General features: G+C 42.2%; 1 protein-coding gene across 4 annotated transcripts; it reads right to left on the bottom strand.

Annotated features, from left to right (window-relative positions):
* Nucleotides 1-119: 119 nt before the first annotated feature.
* On the bottom strand, nt 120-24,142 carry RNF19B (ring finger protein 19B). 4 transcript variants are annotated; one of them, XM_082616373.1, is made up of 9 exons: nt 23,350-24,139; nt 11,226-11,431; nt 9,505-9,649; nt 7,975-8,137; nt 7,410-7,524; nt 6,254-6,394; nt 5,104-5,311; nt 1,961-2,092; nt 120-931 (listed from the first exon to the last, which is right to left on the bottom strand). In XM_082616373.1, the coding sequence occupies exons 1-9, from the start codon at nt 23,979-23,981 to the stop codon at nt 478-480; spliced, it is 2,196 nt and encodes a 731-aa protein (XP_082472499.1). In that variant the 5' UTR covers nt 23,982-24,139; the 3' UTR covers nt 120-477. The 4 variants fall into 4 exon arrangements, with proteins under 4 accessions (XP_082472499.1, XP_082472500.1, XP_082472501.1 ...); XM_082616374.1 differs by having other exon boundaries at nt 9,505-9,646; nt 23,350-24,137; XM_082616376.1 differs by having other exon boundaries at nt 793-981; nt 23,350-24,142.
* Between the last annotated feature and the right edge of the window lie 1,365 nt (nt 24,143-25,507).

Consider the following 25,507-nt stretch of genomic DNA (forward strand, 5'->3'; position numbering starts at 1 on the left):
ATACCATCCTTCTTTCCTGGGATTAGGAAAGCTTAGATCTAGAGACTGTTAAAGATGTAGTGGTCTGTTTCAAACACTTGGCTCTGGAGAACTATCCAAGCCAAGGAAAATGAGAGGAGTTGAATTACGACAGAAATCTTTATTAAAATGTGTCCTTCAGTAATATGTTAGTATACATACAATATACACACATACATCTGTACACTCTTTGACACACCTCACAGATTGCCACCAACAGTTTAACCAATAAATTAAAACTAAAAAAGGGTGGGGGGGCAAAGGGGATGGGGGTGGAACTAAGGGTAAAGTTTCCATGTTTCCTCTGGTAAGAAATTGCAAATTTCTCAGAATTTCCCTGGGGAAAACCTGTGACCAGAGAATCTTTGAAATAAAATATGTAAATCCCTGCCCCCCCAAAAAGATTCCAAAAGATGCAGTTACAAGTGTGCTTCTCAGAACAGGAGCATTTATTCCACTTCATACTCTGGCTTCTGCATCTTCCGGCTTCAAGACAGTCGTCCCCTCAGCTGGGGCAGAGAGGTTCATATGGGCACTTGGGCTCGGTGCACCTGGGGCTCTGGGTGTTGAGGGGCAGGCTGCAGCTTGGGAGTGAGGGGAGCCACACTCATCCGAGGTGATGTCTGGCACATCATCAGACTGCGTATCAGAGCTCTCCAGGTCACTGCGGATGCTCTCGGGCTGGGCCAGGCTGATGTCCCAAGGTCTGCTGGCCTGGCAGTCTTTCTGTTCACAGCTTTGGTGTTTGCAGGGGGGATCCTCTTCATTGCTGCCACCGCCACCACCACCTTCTTCATTCTCCACCATCTGTGCGTGAACATGGAGTGAGTCCTCCGTGCTGCTTCCACTCACCAGCTGATAGTGGCTTGGTTTGGCTTCAATGTCCACTTGGATTTCCATATTGTTGCATTCTCTGTGGAGACAAAATCCACTTTGCTGAATCATGCATGGGTCATGCTATACCTGTTGGTAAAAGCAGTTTGTGGGTTCAGGATTAGAAAGTCCGAAAATGTAGGTAAATAGTAGAATAGAGCTCACTTTTAGAGAAAATAAAATTTAACCTAACACTTAAATAAGATGCAGAAGAACAATTAGATCTTTTTGTTGATTTAAAATACACACACAAACACAAACATCTCTGCCAATTTCTGTATTTCTTTATTTTTAAATTTTCATTGGAGTATATATAGTTGATTTACAATGTTGTGTTAGCTTCCGCTGTACAGCAAAATGAATCAGTTATACATATGTATACATATATCCACTCTTTTTTAGATTCTTTTCCCATATAGGTCATTACAGAGTATTGAGAAGAGTTCCCTGTGCTATACAGTAGGTCCTTATTAGTTATTCTGCCAATTTCTTTAAACAACTAAAAATGAGCTTCCAAAATTCAACTAAGGTTCGGAGCCTCACACTATCTTACTCAAAATATGAAAGTGAAAGAAGAGTCACAACTTTTTACTTCTCTGCCACAATTAGAAGAAACCAGAATCTCTCCAGTAGGGAGTGCTGCAGTCACACCATACCAGATACACTAGCTTCTCAAATATAAATAGCCTACAGGAGCCACATCAAGCAAAGAGCAACATGAGAGCAGAAACCATAGAGCCACATACATACATCAATGGACACCAATCTAGCTCTTCAGTTCCACGTGAATAATTACACTGTTGCAACAGCCAAGAAAAGAAAAGGAAAAAAAAGGAAATAGAAAAGGAAGAAAGAAAGAACCTCTAAAAATCAAGTGCTAACAAGAAAAATCAATCAAGAGATGCCAAATACTCCCATACCAAGAACTTGCTCGATGAATTCACAGGGTATACACACTATGTATCACACTAGATGGTACACAGAGCCCTAACATGAGGCATTGAGCTTCTAGGGCGAAAACCCAACCAAAAAAATGCAACCTCTCCTAGGCTTCTGACTGTTCACATACCTGTCCTGTGGGTTGTAGGAACTGATTATGGAACCGGCCATAGCACGAGTGCTTGCGTTGTCACTAATTGCACCAAGACTGGCTGTGTCTTTGGGGAAAATTTCCTTTTGGACATCGGCTTGGACTTCTAACCTGTGTAAAGAGGGGACGTTTAAGTTAATGCGAGACCTGGGTATTCCAAGACAGTCTGCTTCCTGGCACATACCTCTTCCATTATTCTCTTGCTAATTGAGTTGATCTGATCTTCTCCAAATGTCAAATAGCTCAAACAGATGCCCACACATCTTCTCTCTTAAATTTATCTATTGAAATCGTCCCCTCCTTTCCATCCCCACTGCTACTGTTTAACTTCAGGCCCTCAACAGCTCCCCAGTGGGTAACTGCAATTGGGCTCTCTTTCCAGTAGCCCTAAGTCCAAGTCAAACAACTTCCAGATCAGTGCCAACGTGGACAAAAACCTGATCACTCTAACAGCCCTCTCTTGGCTCCCTCTTGCCAACAGGCATTTAAGGTCTACTGATTTGCCTCCAAGCTCTCTCTCCAGTTCCATCTCTCACCATAGGTCCTAAATCATAATCACACTGAATTTTTTTCTTTCCTTACACACCTATACACATCTTATACCTCTATGACTTTGCATATGCTAGTCCCTCTCTCTGGAAGTTTCCCTTCTCTATGTGACAAACTCATACTCAGTCCTTAACAACAAAGGAAGTATCATCTCCCTTCATTCTTCTATCAAACCAGTCACTTCCTGCGAAGTGCTCCCACAGCACCTACCTATTTATTAAATCAATTTATGCATCTCTTTCCCAGTCATCTGTGAGCTCCAAAAAAGGAGAGACCACACCTCATTCACACTTTACCCTCCATGTCTTGCACATACTAGGAACTTAAACATTTAGCAATCAAATTACCCCCAGCCTATAAGCTTAAAGGACATAATAAGAGTCAACCTCCGACAAGAGCAGCAAACTTTCCCAGTGGTGTCTCAGAGGACCCATAGCTTTTCCTTTCTTGACTCCAATATCATTTGGTTGCACACTTAAGTATTTCCTCATAATGGGTTTCACAGCCAAACCCATCTGACTCATTCACTTCCTATAAATGGCTTTCACAGTACTGGAACAGCTGGACTGGCTAAGTTGCAGTTTCAGCAAGTCAGTCTCCAATTATGTCTGCTTATTTACAGGGGTGTTGGTTTTAAGAAAGCACAGCAGTGAATTCTCCAGCATGTGCTGGCGGGATCCCCTAACAAGAGACAACCAGAGTCATGAAATGCAGACAGGTCAGCAGCAGCCTGCAGCTGCACGTTCAATCAACCTCCATCCTGCTGCCTGAGTCGTTGCTCTGCTGCTCCAGCCTTAGATGCCCTTCAAAAATGTGCCATGGCTCAGGAAAATGAGGCAGTGCAATGGAAAGTACATTGAGTCAGAGACCTGGGTCCTAGTTTCAGCTCTGCCATAGAATCACAGTTAGAATTGGAAGAGGCCTTTCACAAAGGACATCTATCACCTTAGGTGGTTCGCAGATGCTAGTCTGTGCAATGGCTATGCTAAAATCACCTGGGGAACCTTTTCAAAACACAGATCCCGGGGGCTTCCCTGGTGGCGCAGTGGTTGAGAGTTCGCCTGCCGATGCAGGGGACAGGGGTTCGTGCCCCGGTCCAGGAGGATCCCACATGCTGCGGAGCGGCTGGGCCCGTGAGCCATGGCCGCTGAGCCTGCGCGTCCGGAGCCTGTGCTCCGCGGCGGGAGAGGCCACAACAGTGAGAGGCCCGCGTACCGCAAAAAAAAAAAACAAAAAAACCCCCCACAGATCCCTAGGAGATTAGAAGAGAAGCTGGGAGATTTTAATTTATTAATTCTGGGATAGGGTGCTGACATCTATTTTTAAAAGGCTCCCAGGTAACTGACAAGCACTCAGGTGTGGGATCCAGTCCATCTGCCATCTGTTGCTTGACTCCTTCTAATAGCCAAATGGCCCTCTGGTCTCACTTTAAACACTTCCAGGGATAGACAGGTCCGTATCTACTAACGTAATCCATCCCTTCTTTGGACTTTATATAGATTTTTCCTATAGTCTCTATAATGAAACAAAATTAGTTTCCCTCTAGCTTCTGCCAAATCGTCTTAATCTATCTCTTGGCATGAGGCAGAACTCTTAATCCTTTTTTCCAGTTCAAGGCCCTTCAGATATCTGAAGGCAAGCATCTCCCCTACCTCCCTACCTGGTTTTGTAGCACCTTTACCCCTCCCCAGGGCTCTCTTCTCCAGTGCGTTCAAATAACTGCTTCTCATGTAACATCTGCTATGCTCCTCTGAATATGTTCTGTTTTTTCTAACTGGTACAACGACCAACCAAGTCATAACCTTTTTAGTCATAAAGCTTTACATATTCTCAACACAAGTTTATAGAATTGATTTACCTTATCTATCAAATGGGAATCAGAATAGGAAGGTTTTAAGGATCACAGCACCAATAAGCCAACAAGATACAGTATAAATGCTGTTCAACTAAAAGCCAGTGATAAGCCTAACGGAGGACACAGTCTTGGGAATTCTATAAAAATGCATACTTCCCCTTCCTGATGGAGGCAGCCTAACGTAGTAGAGGGAGGATCTGAAGTCAAGATTATCCTTTATTGGGACTTCCCTAGTGGTCCAGTGGCTAAGACTCTGTGCTCCCAATGCAGGGGGCCCAGGTTCGATCCCTGGTCAGGGAACTAGATCCCACATGCATGCCGCAACTAAGAGTTCACATGCTGCAACTAAAGATCCCGTGTGCTGCAGCTAAGACCTGGCGCAGCCTAAATAAATAAACATTTTTAAAAAACAAAACAAAAACAAAAACAGAGAGAGAGATTGGCCAGGAACACAGGATTATTGTGTTAAAAAAAAATTATTCTTTACATGGAGCCACTATGGTGCAGTGGGAAGAAACACAGAACTTTTAAGTCGCTTAACCTTTCTAGCCTATTTTCTAATTGTAAAAGTTAAAACAAAACAAAACAAAACAAAAAAACACCATTGATGATTAAATCAAAATGAGATGCTATATGAGACATGTCTGGCACAGAGAAATGGCTCAATATGATATGTTACTTCTTATAATTCCAACTGGTTCTGTCAGAAATTGCTTACCTGCTGTATTTTCCCTTGCCACTGGAAAGAATGCCACCACTCAGTGTGCCCCCTGAGAGGGCTGCAAAGCTGGCCGTTTCGCTGTATGGACCTTGCATAACACTGAGTCCATCCGTAGGGCTTCCACTGGTGCTCAATACGCTAGTTAGACCTTCAATGCTACTTTCCCCAATGCTGGGATTCTTGAGGGCTCGCCAGGCATCTGCCACTGGGGATGGAACCAAACATCTCAATTGATGATAGCACAGCATCAAAACAGAGTCTGGCATTTTCCTGCAATGACTCTTCAGAGCAGAGAATATTCATGTAGAAAAATACTCGTTTATTAACTTTATGAATAGCTACTACAGGCAGCCACCACATATCTGGTGTTTTAACATATGCTCACATGTAATCTTCCCAATAACTAGGAATAGCCCCAATTTTAGGTGAGGAAACAAAAGCTTAGAACTAAATGCCTGGTCTGTGGCTAGTCACACGAAACTACAATCTGATTCTAAGTCTCCTATTCTTTCCATTACACTATAGATGTCATCTAATTAAACATGAAAATTTCAAAATACACTTAGGTCATGTGCTGACTCTAGTAGGAAGCTTGAAAGACCTTTGGGGATCTCTTGTGTCCCAGGTTAGTTAATATGGTAAAGTGGAAACAACATCAAAGTATAAGCCAGAAGACTTGCTATAGTTCCAGCTCCGCAAAAGCTCTTAAACCCATTTAACAGATGTTGAGACAAAGGCTTAAATAAGTTCCGATTAATTGGGGATAATAACAGCCCTGGCCCTCTCTCTTCAGAGCTGTTGTAAAAGCCAAGTGAAAATAATAACTGTGTAAGTCTTCTGAAAATTATAAAGTACCATGCAGATATAAGACTTTATTATAATTATAATTATGTAATTTACTATTACCAGCATACTTAGAGTTACTTGGAGTCCTACTAGTTTGTACCTGCCACACAGAGGCAAGTACCAGGGGAATTAACCTAATAACTCTGGAAAAAAGAAATGAAAAGCTAAAAATACTTTACCTCCTATAAAGCTCATTAGCCAATGTAATCCAATGTCAATCTCTCTGTAAAATGTGCTGAATTTTACTGACTTTTATCTTGTGTTCCATAAATTCAAAGGGAAATTAAAATTCTCCTTTTACCTGTGATTGGGCCATCATCTTCATCAAATTCAATTTTCACTCCCTTTCCATTGGCCGTACTAACTCCACAGCCACCTCCACGACAGAGAGAAATGGGCACAACCCCATAAACATAAGCCAGCATAATAGGGACACCAATACCTGGGGAAGATAAGGAAACATGTCAGCAGGCCATCAGGTTGCAGCTGCCCTGAATTCTCCTTCCCAGGGCTGAACACAGACAAACCACTTTATAAAGGGCCAAGGAAAGACAGAAGATAGCTATGCTAAAGAGGCAGCCTGGTCCAACAGAATGATGACTGGACTTGGAATCAGAAAGGCCTGGATTAGAATCCTGTCTCCAATTTACCAGCTGTTATAACCTTGGACATATCTTCCTTAGGTTGCCAATGATCAATGTATGTACAGTGCTCAGCACAGTAAATATATATTGTTTTCATTTTCCCCCTTCCATTCACTGCTGAAGTGCTAATCCAAGAACCAATCAATAATCAAACATTAAATAAGCGACTCCTAGGGTTTAGGATCCCCCCAGAGTGTTAATTCCAAAATCTTGCTGCTGTGGAAGGCAGAATGGCTTAGTTGTTAGAAGCCCAGACTCTGAAGTCAGACTGCCTTAATTCATGTCCCAGCTAAGTGACCTTGGGCAAATTACTGCACCTTTCTGTTACAACTGGGCTGCTGTGAGGATTAGATAAATTAATACAGGCAAAAGACTCAGACCTGCTCCTGGCACATGGAGAGTCTCAGAAAATATTATATTATTATTATTCTAAAACAGACCCTCATGCCTCCCTAAATACTGTGAGGCATTAAGCAAATCAAAAGTAATTTTGCTTTGTGGGTTCTGTGGCAAATGGAGAAAGAAGAGGAAAGGTGAAAAACTAGGCCTTAAAGTAATATTTTTTAATTCAATCTTTTTTATGTGCCAGATGGAGTTCTAGGCACTAACTTACGAATGAAAGATCCCAAACTCTGATACTTAGTGTGGCTGATAATAATAATGGTGCCTAATAAACTCCCAAGGTAGGTCTGACATAAAATGCAGGAGCATCCAGGGTGAAACATCTGGCCAGCTGGCAGAACTGCGGGGCCAGAAAGCTGATGGGAGTGGGTCGTGTAAGGGGAGGCGTCATGGTCCTGGCTAGCTTCTTACCAACACTAACTGCAGCAATAACTGGGGATGCAATGACCGACAAAGTCACTCCTCCTGTGATAGCCAAATTCCTCTTATGTTTGGAGGTTTTCCTTCCCTCATACCTGCTATGAATCTAAGAATAAGAAAGAAAATCCAGGTCAGCAGGTTAGGACATCAATCTTTTTGCTAGGGAGAAAAAGGATAAGTGAATATTCCCTTATAAGTTACCTATATTAAAACATATTGCCCCATGTCAAAGAGACATCTTTCTCACATTTTAATCTAACTCAGACCAGGATGATATAAACGAATACAGAAAAAGTTAATATAAGAAGAGACAAAGTAACTCAGGGGAGTGAAGTAAGCATTTTACCTTTAAGTCACTGAGACAAACCAGGCCCGGGATGTTAATAAGAACTTTCAGATCTCTTGGGGATTTATGAAAATCCATTTAAGAAATTCTTTTTATTTAAGAACCAGCTGGTTTTCAGGCAGCTCTGAAACATAAGCTCCTCCCCATTTCCTTCAAACCTTTACCAACAAACCTGAAGATGGAACATGCACAGAACTCAACATATCTTACCTTCCTGCCAACATAAACAGGAATGCCAATGACCATGGCAGGAATGGCAATGCCAGCAATGAGGGATATCCCCACCGGAGCACCAATCAATGTGCCCAGCTGCCAAAGAATTTTCTTCTTACGGCTCCATGGTTTCTTCCCCCAGAATGTACAGCCAGAGGGGCTACAGAGGAAACATGCTGAAGTTAATGTCAATATTACAAATGCAGCTATTGTCATCAGAGAGCTTGATAAGAGCAAGAGCCTTCTTTTCTATAGGAGTGATTAATGGTTACAAGAGGTTACAAGAAATGAATTTATTACATGGGGGGGAGTAAAGGACAAGGCTAGACTATTAGAGTTCTGGCTCTTTACTTTTTTTTCCTTTTATCGTAAAGGCAGGCCTCCAGACTTGAAACCTCTTTTCCGTTCTTTTCTGCTGCACTCTGTCCTCTGTAACGCACCAAACTGAACCTACTTCTCTGAGTGATACTACGTGGGATCCTGCATAGTCTATGCACTTGACATCTCATCTAGACATACTGTGTCCTGCAGCTAATGAACTCTCTCTGATTTGCATAGTTTTCTCGGCATATGTAGATACTGCAAACCACCTTCCTGGGACAGGATATAAAAAGACTTCATCATACCCTTTATGACAGTTTCATACTCTGAGTTTGGCTACTTTTACACTCAGCCCTTCTGAGTCCAACCACTTTTGCCCACTCCCTTTGTACTGTCTTCTCTACTAGATAGAGTAAGTAATTTTGAAAGTAGGGATCATGTCTTACGCACCCCTGTGCCCCCAATAATTGGTATACTGTAAGTAATCAAATGTTTGCTAAATTGGAAATGAAAATGTTTCATCCACACAATGAATGTTAAGTTTGTAAATATTAACTCCTTCAGGACAATATTTTAATGACTACTACATCCAAGGAACTGTAAAAAGGTAATACTGGCCTGAAGACTCTTAATATAGTTCAACAAAATTAGACACATAAATGAAGTAAAAGTCATGATGATGTTTATAGAACATTTAAAGAATGTCAGTAAAGAAGAATGAGGCAGAAAAAACTGGGGGAAGGCATCAGAGATGGAATGGCATTTAAAGTGGCCCTTGAAGGCTGAATGAGAACTGAACAGTTGAGATAAAAGGGGGTTGCTGGGGCGTGAGGTGATTAGAAAGCATTCCAGGTGAAGGAAAGAACATGAAGAAGTATGGAGGTAAGATAACACAGAAGAGACACAGATAATCTGGGACATAGCATTTATGAAAGCAAAATGGAAAAAGGTATATCGGGGCCAGACTGCAGAAAATCTTAAAAGCCATGCTAGGGAAACTGAACTCTGTCTGGAAGGTAATGGAAAACAGTCACTGGAAGTTGCTGAGCTGGAGAAAAACATGATTGGAAGGGTGTTTCAGAGGAACTTTTTACAGCTTCCTTATGCTGTAATGAGAGGACAGACAACGATGTTTCTTTGACATCCTTTTCCCTAAATCAGTAAGAGAACAAGACTATAAAAACAATAGACACTTTCTCATCTCACCTGAGGTAATGCAAGTCTGAGATCTCCTTCATACAAAGCCAACAGAATTCACAGCCACACACTGCACAGGTCATATGATTACAGCTTCCATCATTCATCTTGATAATGTAAGCACTGCATCGTGGGCATGGCTTGATGTCATCTGCTAAGTGGGGGAGAAAGAATGGGTAGAAAAATATCCCTAGTTAAACCTCGTTTGATTTTATTATTCCTAGGAGTATGTGCAAGAAATGAAGAGGCAGTCAAGAATTCTTGACTGAGGATTCCAAATTGTGCAACCCACTTCACTGGAAGGCTGGCTATGTCTAGACCTCAGGAAATTTCATAAAATGGATCCTGTCTCATACAGAGCTGCCTATTCCCCAATCTGGCATCTTACACAGCACTACAGCCACACTCTGAGCAAGGAGACTTCCCTAGAGAGAAAGATGGTTCCAAGAAAAATGGAATTTCAGCAGCCAACAGGCTGGCAGAATTAAAAACACAGTCCTACAGGAAGAATAGTCTGCAGCCCGCATTTGGCTTTAAGTCTTGAAAAATTTTAGTTCAGGAAACTCATTTCTCAGGTACAAGTATCACTGTGATTTGCTGTTAACATAATTCACAGTACCTTCCCATAATACTTTAAAATTCAAAACCTACAAACAATTGAGTATGCTATGTAGCATACACCTGGTAATTTTCACAGCAAGCTAGGAACTATCCTATTACAAAGAGAATTTAGGAGATTATACTGTGCCAGGAAAAAGTGAATGGTAAAATCTTTCCTACTAGCTTCTCTCAAATGACATCAGTGAAATAAAGCACACTTATAAAAGGCAATAAAACCACTGACATTTTAAAAGAGGTTCACTCTGACATGTCAAGGTTGGAACTGAATGTGTGATAGTCCTCCTTTTAAGGTTAATCATTAATCCATACTAATATTATTTCCTTCCCTTAAATCTGTACCCTACTTCCCAAACCAGTGATGTACTTAAAGCTAGTAGGAAAACAGTACAGTTTTAATACTAAACGTCTTTCTGCTCACAGTGAAAGTTCTGAAAAAGCCCCTAGCTGAAGGACCCAACTGCTCTCCGATCTGAGACATATTACTAAGAAGGTAGAAAGTACAGAATTCAGTTTTGCTTTATTCCAATTTCACCTGGGTTGAACAACCTATAAATGGTCAGAGAGAGAAGCTACATACCAAATACAGTGTTGAAAGTATTACCAAATAGTTTCTGCACTTGGGACTTCCCTAGTGGCGCAGTGCTTAAGAATCCGCCTGCCAGTGCAGGGGATACAGGTTCAAGCCCTGGTACGGGAAGATCCCACATGCCGCGGAGCAACTAAGCCCGTGCGCCACAACTACTGAGCCTGCGCTCTAGAACCTGTGAGCCACAACTACTGAGCCCGTGTGCCATAACTACTGAAGCCCACATGCCTAGAGCCTGTGCTCCGCAACAAGAGAAGCCACTGAAATGAGAAGGCCATGCACCGCAACGAAGAGTAGCCCCTGCTCTCTGCAACTAGAGAAAGCCCGAGTGCAGCAACGAAGACCCAATGCAGCCCAAAATAAATAATATAAATAAAAATAAATTTATAAAAACAAACAAACAAAAACCAAATAGTCTCTGCTCTCTAATCCTTGAGTTATACAGAAAGGTAATCTCTCCCAGCTTTGGGCCCACATTATGAAATACCAATAAAGAGACAAATGAGACAATGCCAACTCATACCTGGTCCAGATTCTTGCCCATAACTGAGACCTGAAGTGTGCTTGGTCCGAACACGCAATGTCTGCGCCCTCTGCTGACGGGCCATATCGCATGTCTGATTTGGATGCCATATTTGCTTGCAGTGGTAACAGAACTCAGTCTGGCAGCCTTCCCTCTCACAGGTCAGCTTTGGGCAGCTGGCACAGCCATAGGCAATAACAGCATACCTGGGTAAGGAAATAGGAAGAGATATAAGTAAGTTAAGACATGCATCAGTCCCAGTGGGGTAACACTGTGTGGTACCCCCACCACTTAATACGATGCAGAGGAAAGAAAACACATATAACAAATAACACATGCACAAGCACACCTAACAAACTGTAAAACATTCTGTGTGAGAAAGTAAATTGTTTCTTGAGATTCTAAAAACACATATCATTTATCTCCTGAAAAAGTAGGGGAAAATATCATACTTAGCCTGAATTTTTTTTTTTTTTTTTTTTTTTTGGCCCCACTGCATAGCATGCAGGATCTTAGTTCCCCAATCAGGGTTCGAACCTGTGCTCCCTGCAGTGGAAGTGTGGAGTCTTAACCACTGGACTTCCAAGGAAGTCCAGCCTGAATTTCTAGCATGTATTCAGTCATAGTTTAAGATGCTTTAGGAGCAGTTTGTCCCAGCAAGTTTCATAAATAAGGGTACAAAATTATTTCCTTTTGATGATTTGATATATTTAGAGAAATTAGAATTTGTTTAAAGGATAGAACATTTGTAAAATAAAGTACAATAGCAAAAACTAAAGCAAGTATACTTTTTTAAAATTGCAGGTTAGTTGATGTACAACATTATATAAATTTCAGGTGTACGACACAGTAATTCACAATTTTTAACGGTTATACTCCATTTATAGTTATAAAATATTGGCTATATTCCCTCTGTTGTACTATATATCCTTGTAACTTATTTATTTTATACATAGTAGTTTGTACCTCTTAATCCCCTACCCCTATCCTGTCCCTTACTCCTTCCCTCACCCCACTGGTAACCACTAATTTGTTCTCTATTTCTGTGTCTCTGTTTCTTTTTTATTATATTCACTAGTTTGTTTTATTTTTTAGATTCCACATATAAGTGATATCATCCAGTATTTTTTTTTCTCTGTCTGACTTATTTCACTGAGCATAATACCCTCCAGGTTCATCCATGTTGTTGCAAACGGCAAAATATCATTTTTTTAATGGCTGAGTAGTATTCCATTGTGTATATATACCATATCTTTTTAATCTACTCATCTGTTGATGGACATTTAAGGTTGTTTCCATATCTTGGCAATTGTAAATAATGCTGCCACTGGGGGGCATGTATCTTTTCGAATTTGTGTTGGTCTTTTTTTTCTTTTTTCAGATAAATACCCAGGAGTGGAATTGCTGGGTCATAGGGTAGTTCTATTTTTAATTTTTTGAGAAACCTTATACTGTTTTTCATAATGGCTGTACCAATTTACATTGCCACCAATGGTGTATGAGGGCTCCCTTTTCTCCACATCCTTGCCAACATTTTTTGTGGACTTTTTGATGATAGCCATTCTGACAGGTGTGAGGTGATGTCTCATTGTGGTTTTAATTTGCATTTCTCTGATGATTAATGATGTTGAACATCTTTTCATGTGCCTGTTAGCCATCTGTATGTCTTCTTTGGAGAAATGTCTATTCAGGTCTTCTGCCCATTTTTCAATTGGATCATTTTTAAAATTTTTTTGATGTTGATTTGTATGAACTGCTTATATATTTTGTTTTTGTTTTATTAAAAAAATTTTTTTAACATCTTTATTGGAGTATAATTGCTTTACAATGTTGTGTTAGTTTCTGCTGTATAACAAAATAAATCAGTTATATGTATACATATATCTCCATATCCCCTCCCTCTTGTGCCTCCCTCCCACCCTCCCTATCCCACCCCTCTAGGTGATCACAAAGCACTGAGCTCATCTCCCTGTGCTATGCAGCTGCTTCCCACTAGCTATCTATTTTACATTTGGTAGCGTATATATGTCAGTGCTACTCTTTCACTTCATCCCAGCTTACCCTTCCCCCTCCCTGTGTCCTCCAGTCCATTCTCTACATCTGCATCTTTATTCCTGTCCCACCCCTAGGTTCATCAGAACCATTTTTTTTTGAGATTCCATATATATGTGTTAGCATACAGTATTTGTCTTTCTCTTTCTGACTTACTTCACTCTGTATGACAGACTCTAGGTCCATCCACCTCACTACAAATAACTCAGTTTTATTTCTTTTTACGGCCGGGTAATATTCCATTGTATATATGTGCCACATCTTCTTTATCCATTCATCTGTCGATGGACACCTAGGTTGCTTCCATGTCCTGGCTATTGTAAATAGTGCTGCAATGAACATTGTGGTACATGTCTCTTTTTGAATTATGGTTTTCTCAGGGTATATGCCCAGTAGTGGGATTACTAGGTCATATGGTAGTTCTATTTTTAGTTTTTAGTTGTTTTTTTTTTTGGCTGCATTGGGTCGTCATTGCTGCGTGCGGGCTTTCTCTAGTTGCGGCGATCGGGTACTACTCTTCGTTGCAGTGCGCGGGCTTACTGCGGTGGCTTCTCTTGTTGCAGAGAAGCACACGGGTTTCAGTAGTTGTGGCATGCGGGCTCAGCAGTTGTGGCTCGCGGGCTCTAGAGTGCAGGCTCAGTAGTTGTGGAGCATGGGCTTAGTTGCTCCGCGGCATGTGGGATCTTCCCGGACCAGGGCTTGAACCCATGTCCCCTGCATTGGCAGGTGGACTCTTAACCACTGTACCACCAGGTAAGCCCTATTTTTAGTTTTTTAAGGAAACTCCATACTGTTCTCCATAGTGGCTGTATCAATTTACATTCCCACCAACAGTGCAAGAGGGTTCCCTTTTCTCCACACCCTCTCCCTGCTTATATATTCTGGGTATTAACCTCTTATCAGTCATATCATTAGCAAATATTTTCCCTCATTCGGTAGTTTGTCTTTTTGCTTTGTCAATGGTTTCCTTTGCTGTGCAAAAGCATTTAAGTTTTATTAGGTCCCATTTAGTTTTGCTTTTATTTCCTCTGCTTTAGGAGACAGATCAAAAAAATATTGCTATGATTTATGTCAAAGAGTGTTCTGCGTATGTTTTCTTTTAGGAGTTTTATGATTTCAATACTTTTTCATTTTTAAGTTTCATAGTGAAGCTGGTCTGATGGCAGACTGAGAGACAATGAACATAGATGGGTTCGTGATCAACTTCTACTGAAAGCTCATTTTATCTTTCCAAAAAAATTTTTTCCCCAATTTGAATGTATACCTTGAAATCTCTTCTTTCTTGACAGGTTCCAGAATCGAAGAATACCACTCATCTATCTTATGAATTAACATAGAATATGGCCATATCTCCCCCCAATCCCTTCTGACACATATTCTTAGTAAAGATGGACAATTCAGAATTTATCAGCACCAGTATCAACTGCTTCTTATAATTCATGTTTATTTACCAAGAATTACTTTCCTACAAACAATCCAATATATTTACAAACTATTAGCCTTTCTGACTAATTCTAAAAATTTCAACTAAATGCACAGACTAACAAGTAGACACCTGTTCAAAATAATTCTTTTTTTTTTTTAAAAAAAAGTAATTTAAACAAACAAATGAAGAATGGAGGACAGCAGTTGTGAAAGTTCAAACAATTTTTAGACAGGTCAGTGATTTCAGGCTTAGGTGTTGCCATTGGGGCTTTGTCACCTATTCCATGTTCTACTCCAATAGTCAAAGACCTCAAACAGCTTAAACAAAAGACTAATAACATTTTCTTAGATTTATTCTATGGTTTGTTTGCTTATTTGATTGTACATTAGATGTTCACGATAGCAACTTAAGTTCTCAGGTTCATCATAGATTCTGCAAGCTGATTTGAGAATGACACTGAAATTACCGATGACAAGGTATCATCTATGTTACATAATACAGGCTGTATTAAAACTCTTCTCAGAAAGAGCAAAGTGAGAAGAGGTCAATGTATGAATGCAAATGATTCATATCCTGTAGGAGTTCTGAGCAAATTTATCCCACCTAGTTGTAAAATAACTACTAAAGAAAAAAAACGTTTCTCCTGAAGAAAGTGACTTGCTTGCTATTTTGTGTTAAATGAGAAAGGTACTGGATGATCTCAGAAAAGTATTAAGTCAACTTCTGACAATACATATTGGATAGACTGCCAGTCAGGAAACCTTGAGCATTTCATGATCCATTCCTACCTCACATGGTGGGAGTAAATATTTATTAACAGATTCTTCTTTTTTTTCAAAGAACATTTGATAGTATTGACAATGTCAATTTTGGGTGTGGAATTTGGTTCCAAGGAAGTAAAATAACCCCAAATACTCAAGAACCCCCAGCAACCTATTACCGTGACAGAGAATTACTCAGGGCACGAGACTTGGCATTCCTGTTTTTGGGTGCCTGGTCTGGGCTCCTTGCCCCTGACTCGTACTGCACGACACTGAGCTAATTAAAATCTCCAAACCTTAGATTCTATCCCTAAAATGGAAGTATAGGTGCTTGCAGTCTTCGAGTCTTAAAACTAAACATGTTTTAAAATTAAACATGTTTTAAAACTAAACATGTTTTGGGACTTCCCTGGTGGCGCAGTGGTTAAGAATCCGCCTGCCAATGCAGGGGACACGGGTTTGAGCCCTGGTCTGGGAAGATCCCACATGCCGCAGAGCAACTAAGCCCGTGTGCCACAACTACTGAGCCTGTACTCTAGAGCCCGTGAGCCACAACTACTGAGCCCAAGTGCCGCAACTACTGAAGCCCACGCGCCTAGAGTCTGTGCTCCACAACAAGAGAAGCCACCGCAATGAGAAGCCTGTGCACCGCAACAAAGAGTAGCCCCCGCTCGTCGCAGCTAGAGAAATCCCGCGTGCAGCAATGAAGACCCAATGCAGCCAAAAATAAATAAAATAAATAAATAATAAAAAATAAATTTCTATTAAAAAAACCAAAACTGAACATGTTTTAAAACTGCAGTTGAGGACTTCCCTGGTGGTGCGGTGGTTAAGAATCTGCCTGCCAGTGCAGGGGACACGGGTTCGAGCCCTGGTCTGGGAAGATCCCACATGCCATGGAGCAACTGAGTCCACGCGCCACAACTACTGAGCCTGCGCTCTAGAGCCCACGAGCCACAACTACTGAGCCTGCGCGCCACAACTACTGAAGCCCGCAGGCCTAGAGCCCGTGCTCCACAACAAGAGAAGCCACCGCAATGAGAAGCCCATGCACTGCAACAAAGAGTATCCCCGGCTCGCCGCAGCTGGAGAGGGCCCGTGTGCAGCAACGAAGACCCAACACAGCCATAAATAAATAAATAAATTTATTAAAAACAAACAAACTGCATTTGAGATTTTGTCCCAAAAGTTATGGTATAGATAAACAGCGCGTTTTGTCCTACTTCTTGGCCTTCGCATATTCTATTCCTTTCAGCCTCGAAATGCCTTCTCCTTACTTCTTGTCCTGGCAAATACTTATCCATTTAAGAACCAGCTCAAATGTCATCCTCTCTATAAAATCCACTTAACCTCTCCAGGCAGTTGGTTGCCCACTCTGTGTCTGTGCATAATTACTTTACAATACTTAACACCTTATATTGTAATTATCTGTTTATATGTATGCTTCCCCAACCAGACTACACAAGGAAAAGTATCAACCATCTTTTAATCTCCAGGGTCTAGCACACTGATTCATGCTTAAAATAACTGTGTTGAATGAATGACAGAGACCCTCTCCTGTTTGGGTTTTTTACTTTCCCCGGGTCATTTAGCTCTTCCCCTGGGCCATTACTTTTTCCTAAAGCAATCTTTTAAACTTATCCATGTATCTATTGGCTTTCTTTATGTCAAGTACTATAACTTAATCCTAAAATCCTGTTTAAGCCCCTTTGCTGAGCAAACTCCTCAATTCTGAATAGGGCAATCTTCTACCCCAGGCAGTCAAGAAAAACCCTTCATCCTTGAGACCAAAACTGCCTTGACTATCTTGTTCCCTCTCTTCCATGTCCTACACTGGAGCCTCTCTCTCCTACTCTGCCTTCTTAGCTGAACAGAGCATTCAGTTCTGCTAATGAGAAGCTAAATGGAAGGTGTAGGAAATTGCATGATGCTAAGAACACAGAAGCATCCTTTCCTCCCCCCGTTAAGTTCATACAACTTTTATTAATTTTGTTAATTTCCTATCTTGAGAAACATTATAATGTGTGACAAGCTAGACCACAGCATTACCTTACTCCAGCCCTGTGGGAAACATTCCCAATAGTATGAATTTGATTATGCTCCAACAAACCCTGGGAGTTAAAGAAATGCGTTCCTATATTATGTCTATACTTCATCGTTCCAGGCCATATAATCATTTACAAACAGACTCTGAGCATATATAAGGGTGGAAAACATGGGCCAAGTTGTCACAATGAGCCATACTATTACTATCTTCCTTTTTACTGTGCTAGTTCAAACCCATGTCATCTCTTGACCAGACAACTGCAAGAGACTGCAGTCTCTTTATTCCCTACTCCAATCCAAATTCCAGTTCCAGAAGTTTATCTATCATGATGTTACTCTTTTGCTTAAAATCCTTCAACAAAAAAGAAAAAAGTCCTTCAAACTTACACTTCTTTGCATGGCATAGATAGACCTATAAATCTGAATCCAATCTACCTTTTCAGATGGATCTCAAGTCACTTCCCAGATCATGTTCCCCATATTGTATATCCAGAGGCTAACCAAGCGAGACTCCAGACTTAGTCTTGAATTTTTATACCTCCATGCATTTGCTCATAACATTCTGGCTTAAGACACCTTTTTCTCTACCCTCATCTTTGTCTGGTATAAATTTCTACTCATATTCTTCAAGTCCTGATCAAATATCATCTCCTCCACGAAGTCTTTATTGACACCATCATGCAAAACCTTTCATCCATCTTCTAAGAACACCTGTATTTTCTTTAGTATATATTACATTGCATTTATAATTATCTTCCTACTTACCTATCTGTCTCCTCTACCAGGCCAAAGTCCCTGTCAAGAGGCCCATGTCTAAGTCCTTTTTGTAATACCCAGTACTCACCTAAGTTTCAACACCATATGATTTTGTTAAGTGTCTGTTTAATGATTACTTGTCTGTCCTCTTCTTGCACACCCTCCTCTTATCTGTTTCTCCTCTCAAAACTGTGGTGTTTGTATTCTTTATCTCCCGTATCAAAAATTTAACTATTCATCCCATTCTTCTGGGACCTAATTGAAAGATTTTGTTCAGAGTTGTAGAAAAAGTTGGAATGTAGATATCCTAGTCTAGAGGAGCTCTCAATTTACTCAGAGCACAAGATTTAGTGTTAAATAAGGACAGTAACAGAAGGCAGGACAGAATAACTATTAAAGGAATTTAGAAAACTGCAAATAGGGAAAGTTTCAGGTATGCTTTAAAGACGTCATCGAAACAAAACAAAACAAAACATGTTTTCTGGTGATCTCAGTTTACTGAAATTATACCAGACTGAAGATTTGCATATTAGCATTAACAAGATTTACAGTGTATATTAGTATTTTTTAAAGGGTCTAAGGGGTTCAGAAATAGAGTTGCTTTATTTTGTTCAATCCAACATTTCCCAAGCTTATTCAATCATAAAACATTTTTCTTTTCAATAGTAATGCCTATACCTTGGGAAATATTGATGTTGGTGAAAAATAGAAAATAAGATCAAAAGATGGTTAGAGACCATAAAGGGTCTTAAATAATAAGGATAGATCATATAAAGAATAAGTTCTTAAAGACATAAGAAGTCATCTTGTAGGTCAGGTATGAGCAGTTTTAAGCAGGGCAATGATATAAAATGCTCCACTTTAGAATGAGTACTCTGGCAAATATGAAAAAGACATATTGGGCTGTAGGATGATGTAAATGGCGAGGGGCCAACTTGTAGGGGGAATAAAGAGTTATGAAAATGAAGGTACAGAGCTAAATTAAGAAAAGAGGTCCAGGGGACTCCCCTGGTGGTCCAGTGGGTAAGACTCCACGCTCCCAATGCAGGGGGCCCGGGTTCGATCCCTGGTTGGGGAACTAGATCCCACATGCATGCTGCAACTAAGAAGTCCACATGTCGCAACAAAGAAGCCTGCATGCTGCAACGAAGATCCCACGTGCTGCAACTAAGACCCGGAGCAGCCAAAATAAATGAACTTTTTTTTTAAAAAGCTCCCCATCTCCACCTTTAAAAAAATAAATTAATTAATTATATTTTTTAAGAAAAGGAGAGAGAGAAGAGGTTCAGGAAGGCTTCAGAAAGGAAAAATCCTCCCTCACTGACTGAGAAATCTGTCTTACTCAGGGAGCTTGCTCTTCCCTCATAAAAGTGTTAAGAGACAATCAGAAGCTTCCTGTTTATGGGATAATCCAGCCCAGTTATCTAGGAGGGCCAATAAGTGATACTACCTTCTGGGGTCAGGTGGGATGGGGGTCTCTGCAGGAGACAGAGGCAGCAATGAGAGGCTGGAGTGGTGGACCTGCACAAAGAATTTAGGTCAAGACAGCCTTATCTCCTGTTCACCTGTACAGAAGATCTGCCCCCTGTATGCCAGGAAATATTCTGTCGTCTCCTTTGCTCACCCCTCAGTCTTCTACAGATTCTGAAGGGGTTTAAAGATAGGCAACAGGGCACTTGAGAGGAAAACATTACATGTTTACATGATTTGGAGGCTTATGAAAAGACCTTGTGCTTAAGTAGAGACTCTAAGGGGTAGCATATCAACTGTACCATTTATCAGCTGTGAGACACTGGGTCCCACACTTAAACTTTTCTGAACTGGCTTCTCTTTTATAAAATGAGTTTACCACCATCTACCTGTATGAAACTAAAATGAAATTATTTCTGAATGAAGTTACAGTCTGAAGATTATAAAGGACTATAAAAATGTCATTTATCTGTATTCTGAGTTAATTTTATTTCATTTGAAAGTATGTTTTAAAGATTACACTTGGTGGGAATTCCCTGGGAATCCAATGATTAAGACTCGGTGCTTTCACTGCCGTGGGCCCGGGTTCCATCCCTGGTCTGGGAACTAAGATCCCACAGTCTCGCACAGCAAAAAAAAAAAAAAAAAAAAAAAAAAAAAAAAAAAATTGCACTTGGTAATATTGTACTTAATAATATTAATAATAATGTGAGTGTTTTCCCATAGAAATCAGTTCCCTTATTTATGAATAAAATAAAATTGTATTTAAGTATGAAAAAAGAAAAATTCAAGATTTTTTTCTCTGTTCCACAAATATTTTATAAACAAATAATGAATCGTTTAACATATAGTGTTCTTATTATCATGAGTAATCACAGTAAAACTAACGATCAGATCACTTATATGCTCCCCTCACCCTGCCAAATACACACATATACACACAGAGAGCAAAAAAGAACTTGATAAATTTGGCTGGCAGGAACTTAATCTGCAGGCAGTAAAGATGGTCAGGTATGAGAAGACACAACTGGGGTCTTAGGCTTCTCTTCTAGTCCTCATCCATGATTTTTACCTGACCCAGAAGAATAGAACAGTTTGATTAAAACAAAACAAAACAAAACAAGCTATTTTTCTCATGACATTAAAAAGAGGGGGCAAAACCACTGGCCACATCCCCACCTATTTGGGAAGTGATAGAAATTTAAAGTTACTCCCTGTTTATCTAACACCTTCAACTGAATTATCAAAACACTCTGAAAATATCCATTAGGCCTCTCAAGTAAGGAAAGGATTAGGCCTATTTCAGGTAAGAAAATTAAAGTAGGTAAAATCAGAAGAGAAACCAGATTCTAGCATTTTTGGCTCTCTCAACATTGTCCTTAGGCCACACTTGATGAAATGACCCAAACAGTAGCATCCCCAATAATGCTGATAAGCCTATGCTTTTTTAAAGCTTTTTATTCTTTGAGAGAAAAGAATACTGGCCTTGGTTGGAGTTAAGACCAGTGTTCCAAGCCTGATTCCACCACCCACTAGTTATATGACCCTAAACAAGTCACTCAATTCATTTAAACTTCAGTTTCCTTATCTGTAAAACAAGATCAAATCTATCTTACAATGTTGCAGGGATCAAATTAAATTATGTATGCCTGACACATAGATACTCAGATGCTAGCCTGCTTGCTTTTCCCAGACTTCACCTTCTTTAAACCAACAGATAACACATTTAAAGATTATATTAAACTTGTTATAGTTTTTTAACTAATTAAAAAAAACCTCTGGATGGTAGTAATCCAATACTTGGCTAAAATAAGAAATGGCCTAATTTTTTAATAACTTCCAAATCAGTAATGGTTTAGAGTTGTCATCATCAAGATTGTAAATTAATTCCTGTCCATTTTTATTGATGTGAGCAAAGACAGAGATTGACTTCAGAGAAATAAAAACAAAAAGAGAACTTTTCCAGAAATATAATCAGTGATGCCACATTTCTCAGTTAAAATTCAAGGAAATTCACATCTGAAAAAGGAGTTAATATACTATTCCAAAGTTAACCAAGCAGTGTTCTCTTAAGTAAATATTCCTTTGGTTCAGAAAATAGATCAATAGTGTCTGTAAAATTTCAATACCATGTAAATTAACCTCTTAAGGCTAGGTAGATCACCAGATCTCCAGATATAAGCAAACTTTTCCAAGAGCCTATGAGGTTCTTTCTGACACTTATTAACTGAAAGTGAAAGTGACCTACCATAGTTAAATGCCCCAACCTTTGACCACAACACTTCAAAGTAATTTAGAAACCTCAACTCAGTGAGCTTAATAACACATCCTTCTCTAAACAAGTTTGTCAGAACAGAAAAATAGAAGAAAATAACTCATCTTACTCCCCTAGACACTCTAAGTCGGCTTCTTTTGAAGGAGACAAATAGCAGAATCATGGAAATCTTAAAACAGCCTTGATAAACAGGCTACAATTAAGAGCCTTTCTTAACTCCTTTGAAAGAAACGAACACTCAGCTTTTTACTAGGAGTCCCTAGCATCTTTTTGTCCTCAAAGCATGACACACAAGAATAAAATGATCTGTCCAAGGTCGCAGAGCAGGTAACGGCACAGTCTGACGCCCCTCTTTGCTGCACGCAATCGTTCATGGGATGTACTGACAGTAACACAATCAGATTTTAAAAGGTAAGGGTCAGGGGTAGGGGGCGGTGTCCACTGAATGCTTCAGATGGTGAAATCTGGTAGTATTATGTCTCTGCATCTACTGCCTATTTTCTCACTGACCTTAAATAGCCGGCATACATGGTGCATCGTCAAAAACTCAAGATCAGAGGAGCTGGGAAACACATTTTCTCCTACCATGTCAACCTCTGGGCATCCTTTTCAGTGCCCCGTTGCTTCTCTGGACAAAGAAAGGGTCTGTCCACTCTGCACCCTGCCCAAGACAGCAGTGTAAGAACCACAGGGGGCCCCCCAATAGCGTGGCACAGAAGACACACCACAATGCCCAGGGTGCCCCCAGAGCGCTGCCTGGGAGCTGTCCTTTCCCGTTAGTGCCATTTCAGTCACCTGCATTCCAACTTTCAGCAGTGGTGGGCAGAAAGAACACCCCTTCTCCTGAAACGCTGCAAAGTATGCCCCTAGCCAAATGGACACACCCCTCCAAAGCGCTGCCCCCTCAGAAAGATATTCTTATTCCATCCTTTGCCAGGTATCCCCTCCCCATCCTCATTAAGACATATCCCCTACCTCTGGACAGAGGGGCATTCACCCGACCAAAAACGGCCTCTCCCTGCCTCCTGACTTGATGGACAGCTCCCTTCTCACCGGCTGCTCAGCCCCCACTTCAAGCCCTCGGGCAGTGGTGGGGTGTTGGGTGCGTTTACCCTACTCTTCTGGGCGTGCGGATGGTTAGCGCTTACCGGCTCGCCGCAGTTGCCGCCTGGCTCTCCCTCCCCCTGGTCATCCCTCACCTCTCCCTCCACGCTGGGACACACACACACATGGTGCGCAGAGGACGGCCCCTGGGGCCGGTCACACGCGGTGACCGGCCCCAGGCCCCAGGTCCCCTCGGCCGCGGCCACCGCCCCCGGGCCACGCCCCCGCTCTCACCCGCAGTCCGGGGCCGGGCACCAGCGGCAGTCGGGGTCCGAGGCCAGGTAGCGGCGCAGCATGAACTCCTCGTACTTGTGCATGAGTGGTGGGTCGGCGAGCAGCAGGCGGATGTCGTGCGGGTTCAGTCGCTCGCTGCACTCGGGGCAGCTGATGGGGACCCGGCTCTCGCTGATCTCCAGGCGCAGGTAGTGGCGGAGGCAGTCCCGGCACGAGCGGTGCGGACAACTGAGGAGGCGCGGGGCCCGCTCGGGCGGCAGCCGCACCAGGCACAACGGACACTCCACCTCCTCCGGGCCCGAGCCGCCGCCCTCCGCCGCCTCCTCATCGTCTAACCCGGGCCCCGCCATCGCCGCGGCCTTCTCCTCGGCCTCGGCGGCCGGCTCGGCGGGCAGCGCCTCAGGCTGCGGGGCCTGGGCCGCGGCAGGGGCCGGGGCGGGCGGCGGCGGCGCGGCCGGGGTTGGCGGCTCGGCCTGCGGCTTGGCCCGGGCGTGGCGACCGCGGGCCGAGGCGGAGAAGACGCTGTGGAAGGTGAGGCGCCGGCGCCGGCCGCCGCTGCGGCACTTGGGGTCGGGCGCAGCCGCGTGTAGGGATGTAGACCGCGGCGACTCGGAGTCTTTCTCGGAGCCCATGGCCCCCAGAGGCCGAGGAGAGAGGGGCGCCCAGCGCCGCCACAGCTCACGCCTCAGCGCCCCCTCAGCCGGCGTCCCAACCGCCGCCGCCGCCTCAACCGCCCTCCCAGAGACAGAAACCGAGGGGTAGCGACTAAGCGGTTATAAAGCCTCCGCCCCGCGCGCCGCTGCCCACTGCGCAGGCGCCTCGCGAAGACAACTCACAGCCCGCGCCGCCCCGCCCGGATGGGGGCGCTGGGCGGGGCCGAGCGGGGTGGGGCGTGCTGGGCGTGCTAGAGCGGAGCTCCGCCTCCTCGGGGTCAGGTGATTCCAGGACCTCCATCTTGAGGAGACGGTAACCCAACTGCTACAATACCTTCTCTCTGACCCCCATCATCCGCAAGGTGGAGTTTTCGGTTTGCCTTTCCTCAAGGATGGGCCGATTGCCACTTGCAGCAAATGATACTTCAGTTACTCCATCTGTAAAAAGCAGATAAGGGTAAATCAGATGGTGACTCCGAGCTGGTCCACCTTCCAGCACTTCTTTTGTTGTTGTTTATTAAGCTTTAATTAATAAAGAATATATTCATTGAGCATCTGTTAAGTGGAGGCATTACTAGATAAGACAGACGGGGTCCCCCTATCTGCAAGAGAATTCTAGAACAAAGTCCAAATCCCTTAATCTAACAATCCGTGGTCTCTGTGAGCTAATAAACTATTCCTAGGCCCACCTCCCACTCTTACCTCCCGGTAGCTTCGTTATTTACAATTTGTGGAAGGAGGCCCAGCATTTTTTTTGCCTGAAAGTGCCTTTCTTTTGCTGGTTCCCCACTGCTCTGACCGGGGGAAGATCTGGATTCAGACTTACAAATGCGAGGCAAGCAAGCCACTTTAACGGCAATGGGAATGTATCAGTTAGGATTATACTCAGTTGCAAATAACAAAAGAAAAAAAATGACTTACGATAGAAATTTATTTCTCTCTCTGTGAAAACTAAGTCGCAAAGTAGACAGTTCAAGGCTGCTCTGCCATCCTCAGCACTTGGTTTCTAACCTTAAGATCACCTCATTATGGTCCACATTCCAGACAGTGGGGAGGGAAAAGGGAAGAAAGGTACAATATTTTCCTTTTAAGAAGACTACTTGGAAAGTCTGGCACGTTTGTGCTTACATCTCATTAGCCAAAGCATCGTCACATGGCCATACTGGGACATGTAGTTTTCTAACTGGGCACAATGTGCCCCTAAAAATAGGTGCTCTGTTATTAATAAAGAATGGTGGAATGAGTACTGGAAGGTAACCAGCTGTCTTTTTCATGGGTGGTATTTAAAACCATGAGAAAGTTCCCCAGGAACAAACCCTGAGAAAGTTCAGACTCATGAGGTAAAACAGTGGAAGAGGAGCCAGCAAAGGAAACTGAGAAGCAGGGGCTGTGAGACAGGAGAAAACTCAAGCCGGCATGATGTCACAGACACCTAGATAAAATGTTTCCAGGGGGGAGTGGTCAATTGTGACAAATCCTGCTGAGAAATGAAGAAAGATAACAGA

The sequence above is a fragment of the Mesoplodon mirus genome (assembly GCF_964341445.2).
Source record: "Mesoplodon mirus genome assembly, chromosome: 3".
Lineage (NCBI taxonomy): Eukaryota > Metazoa > Chordata > Mammalia > Artiodactyla > Ziphiidae > Mesoplodon > Mesoplodon mirus.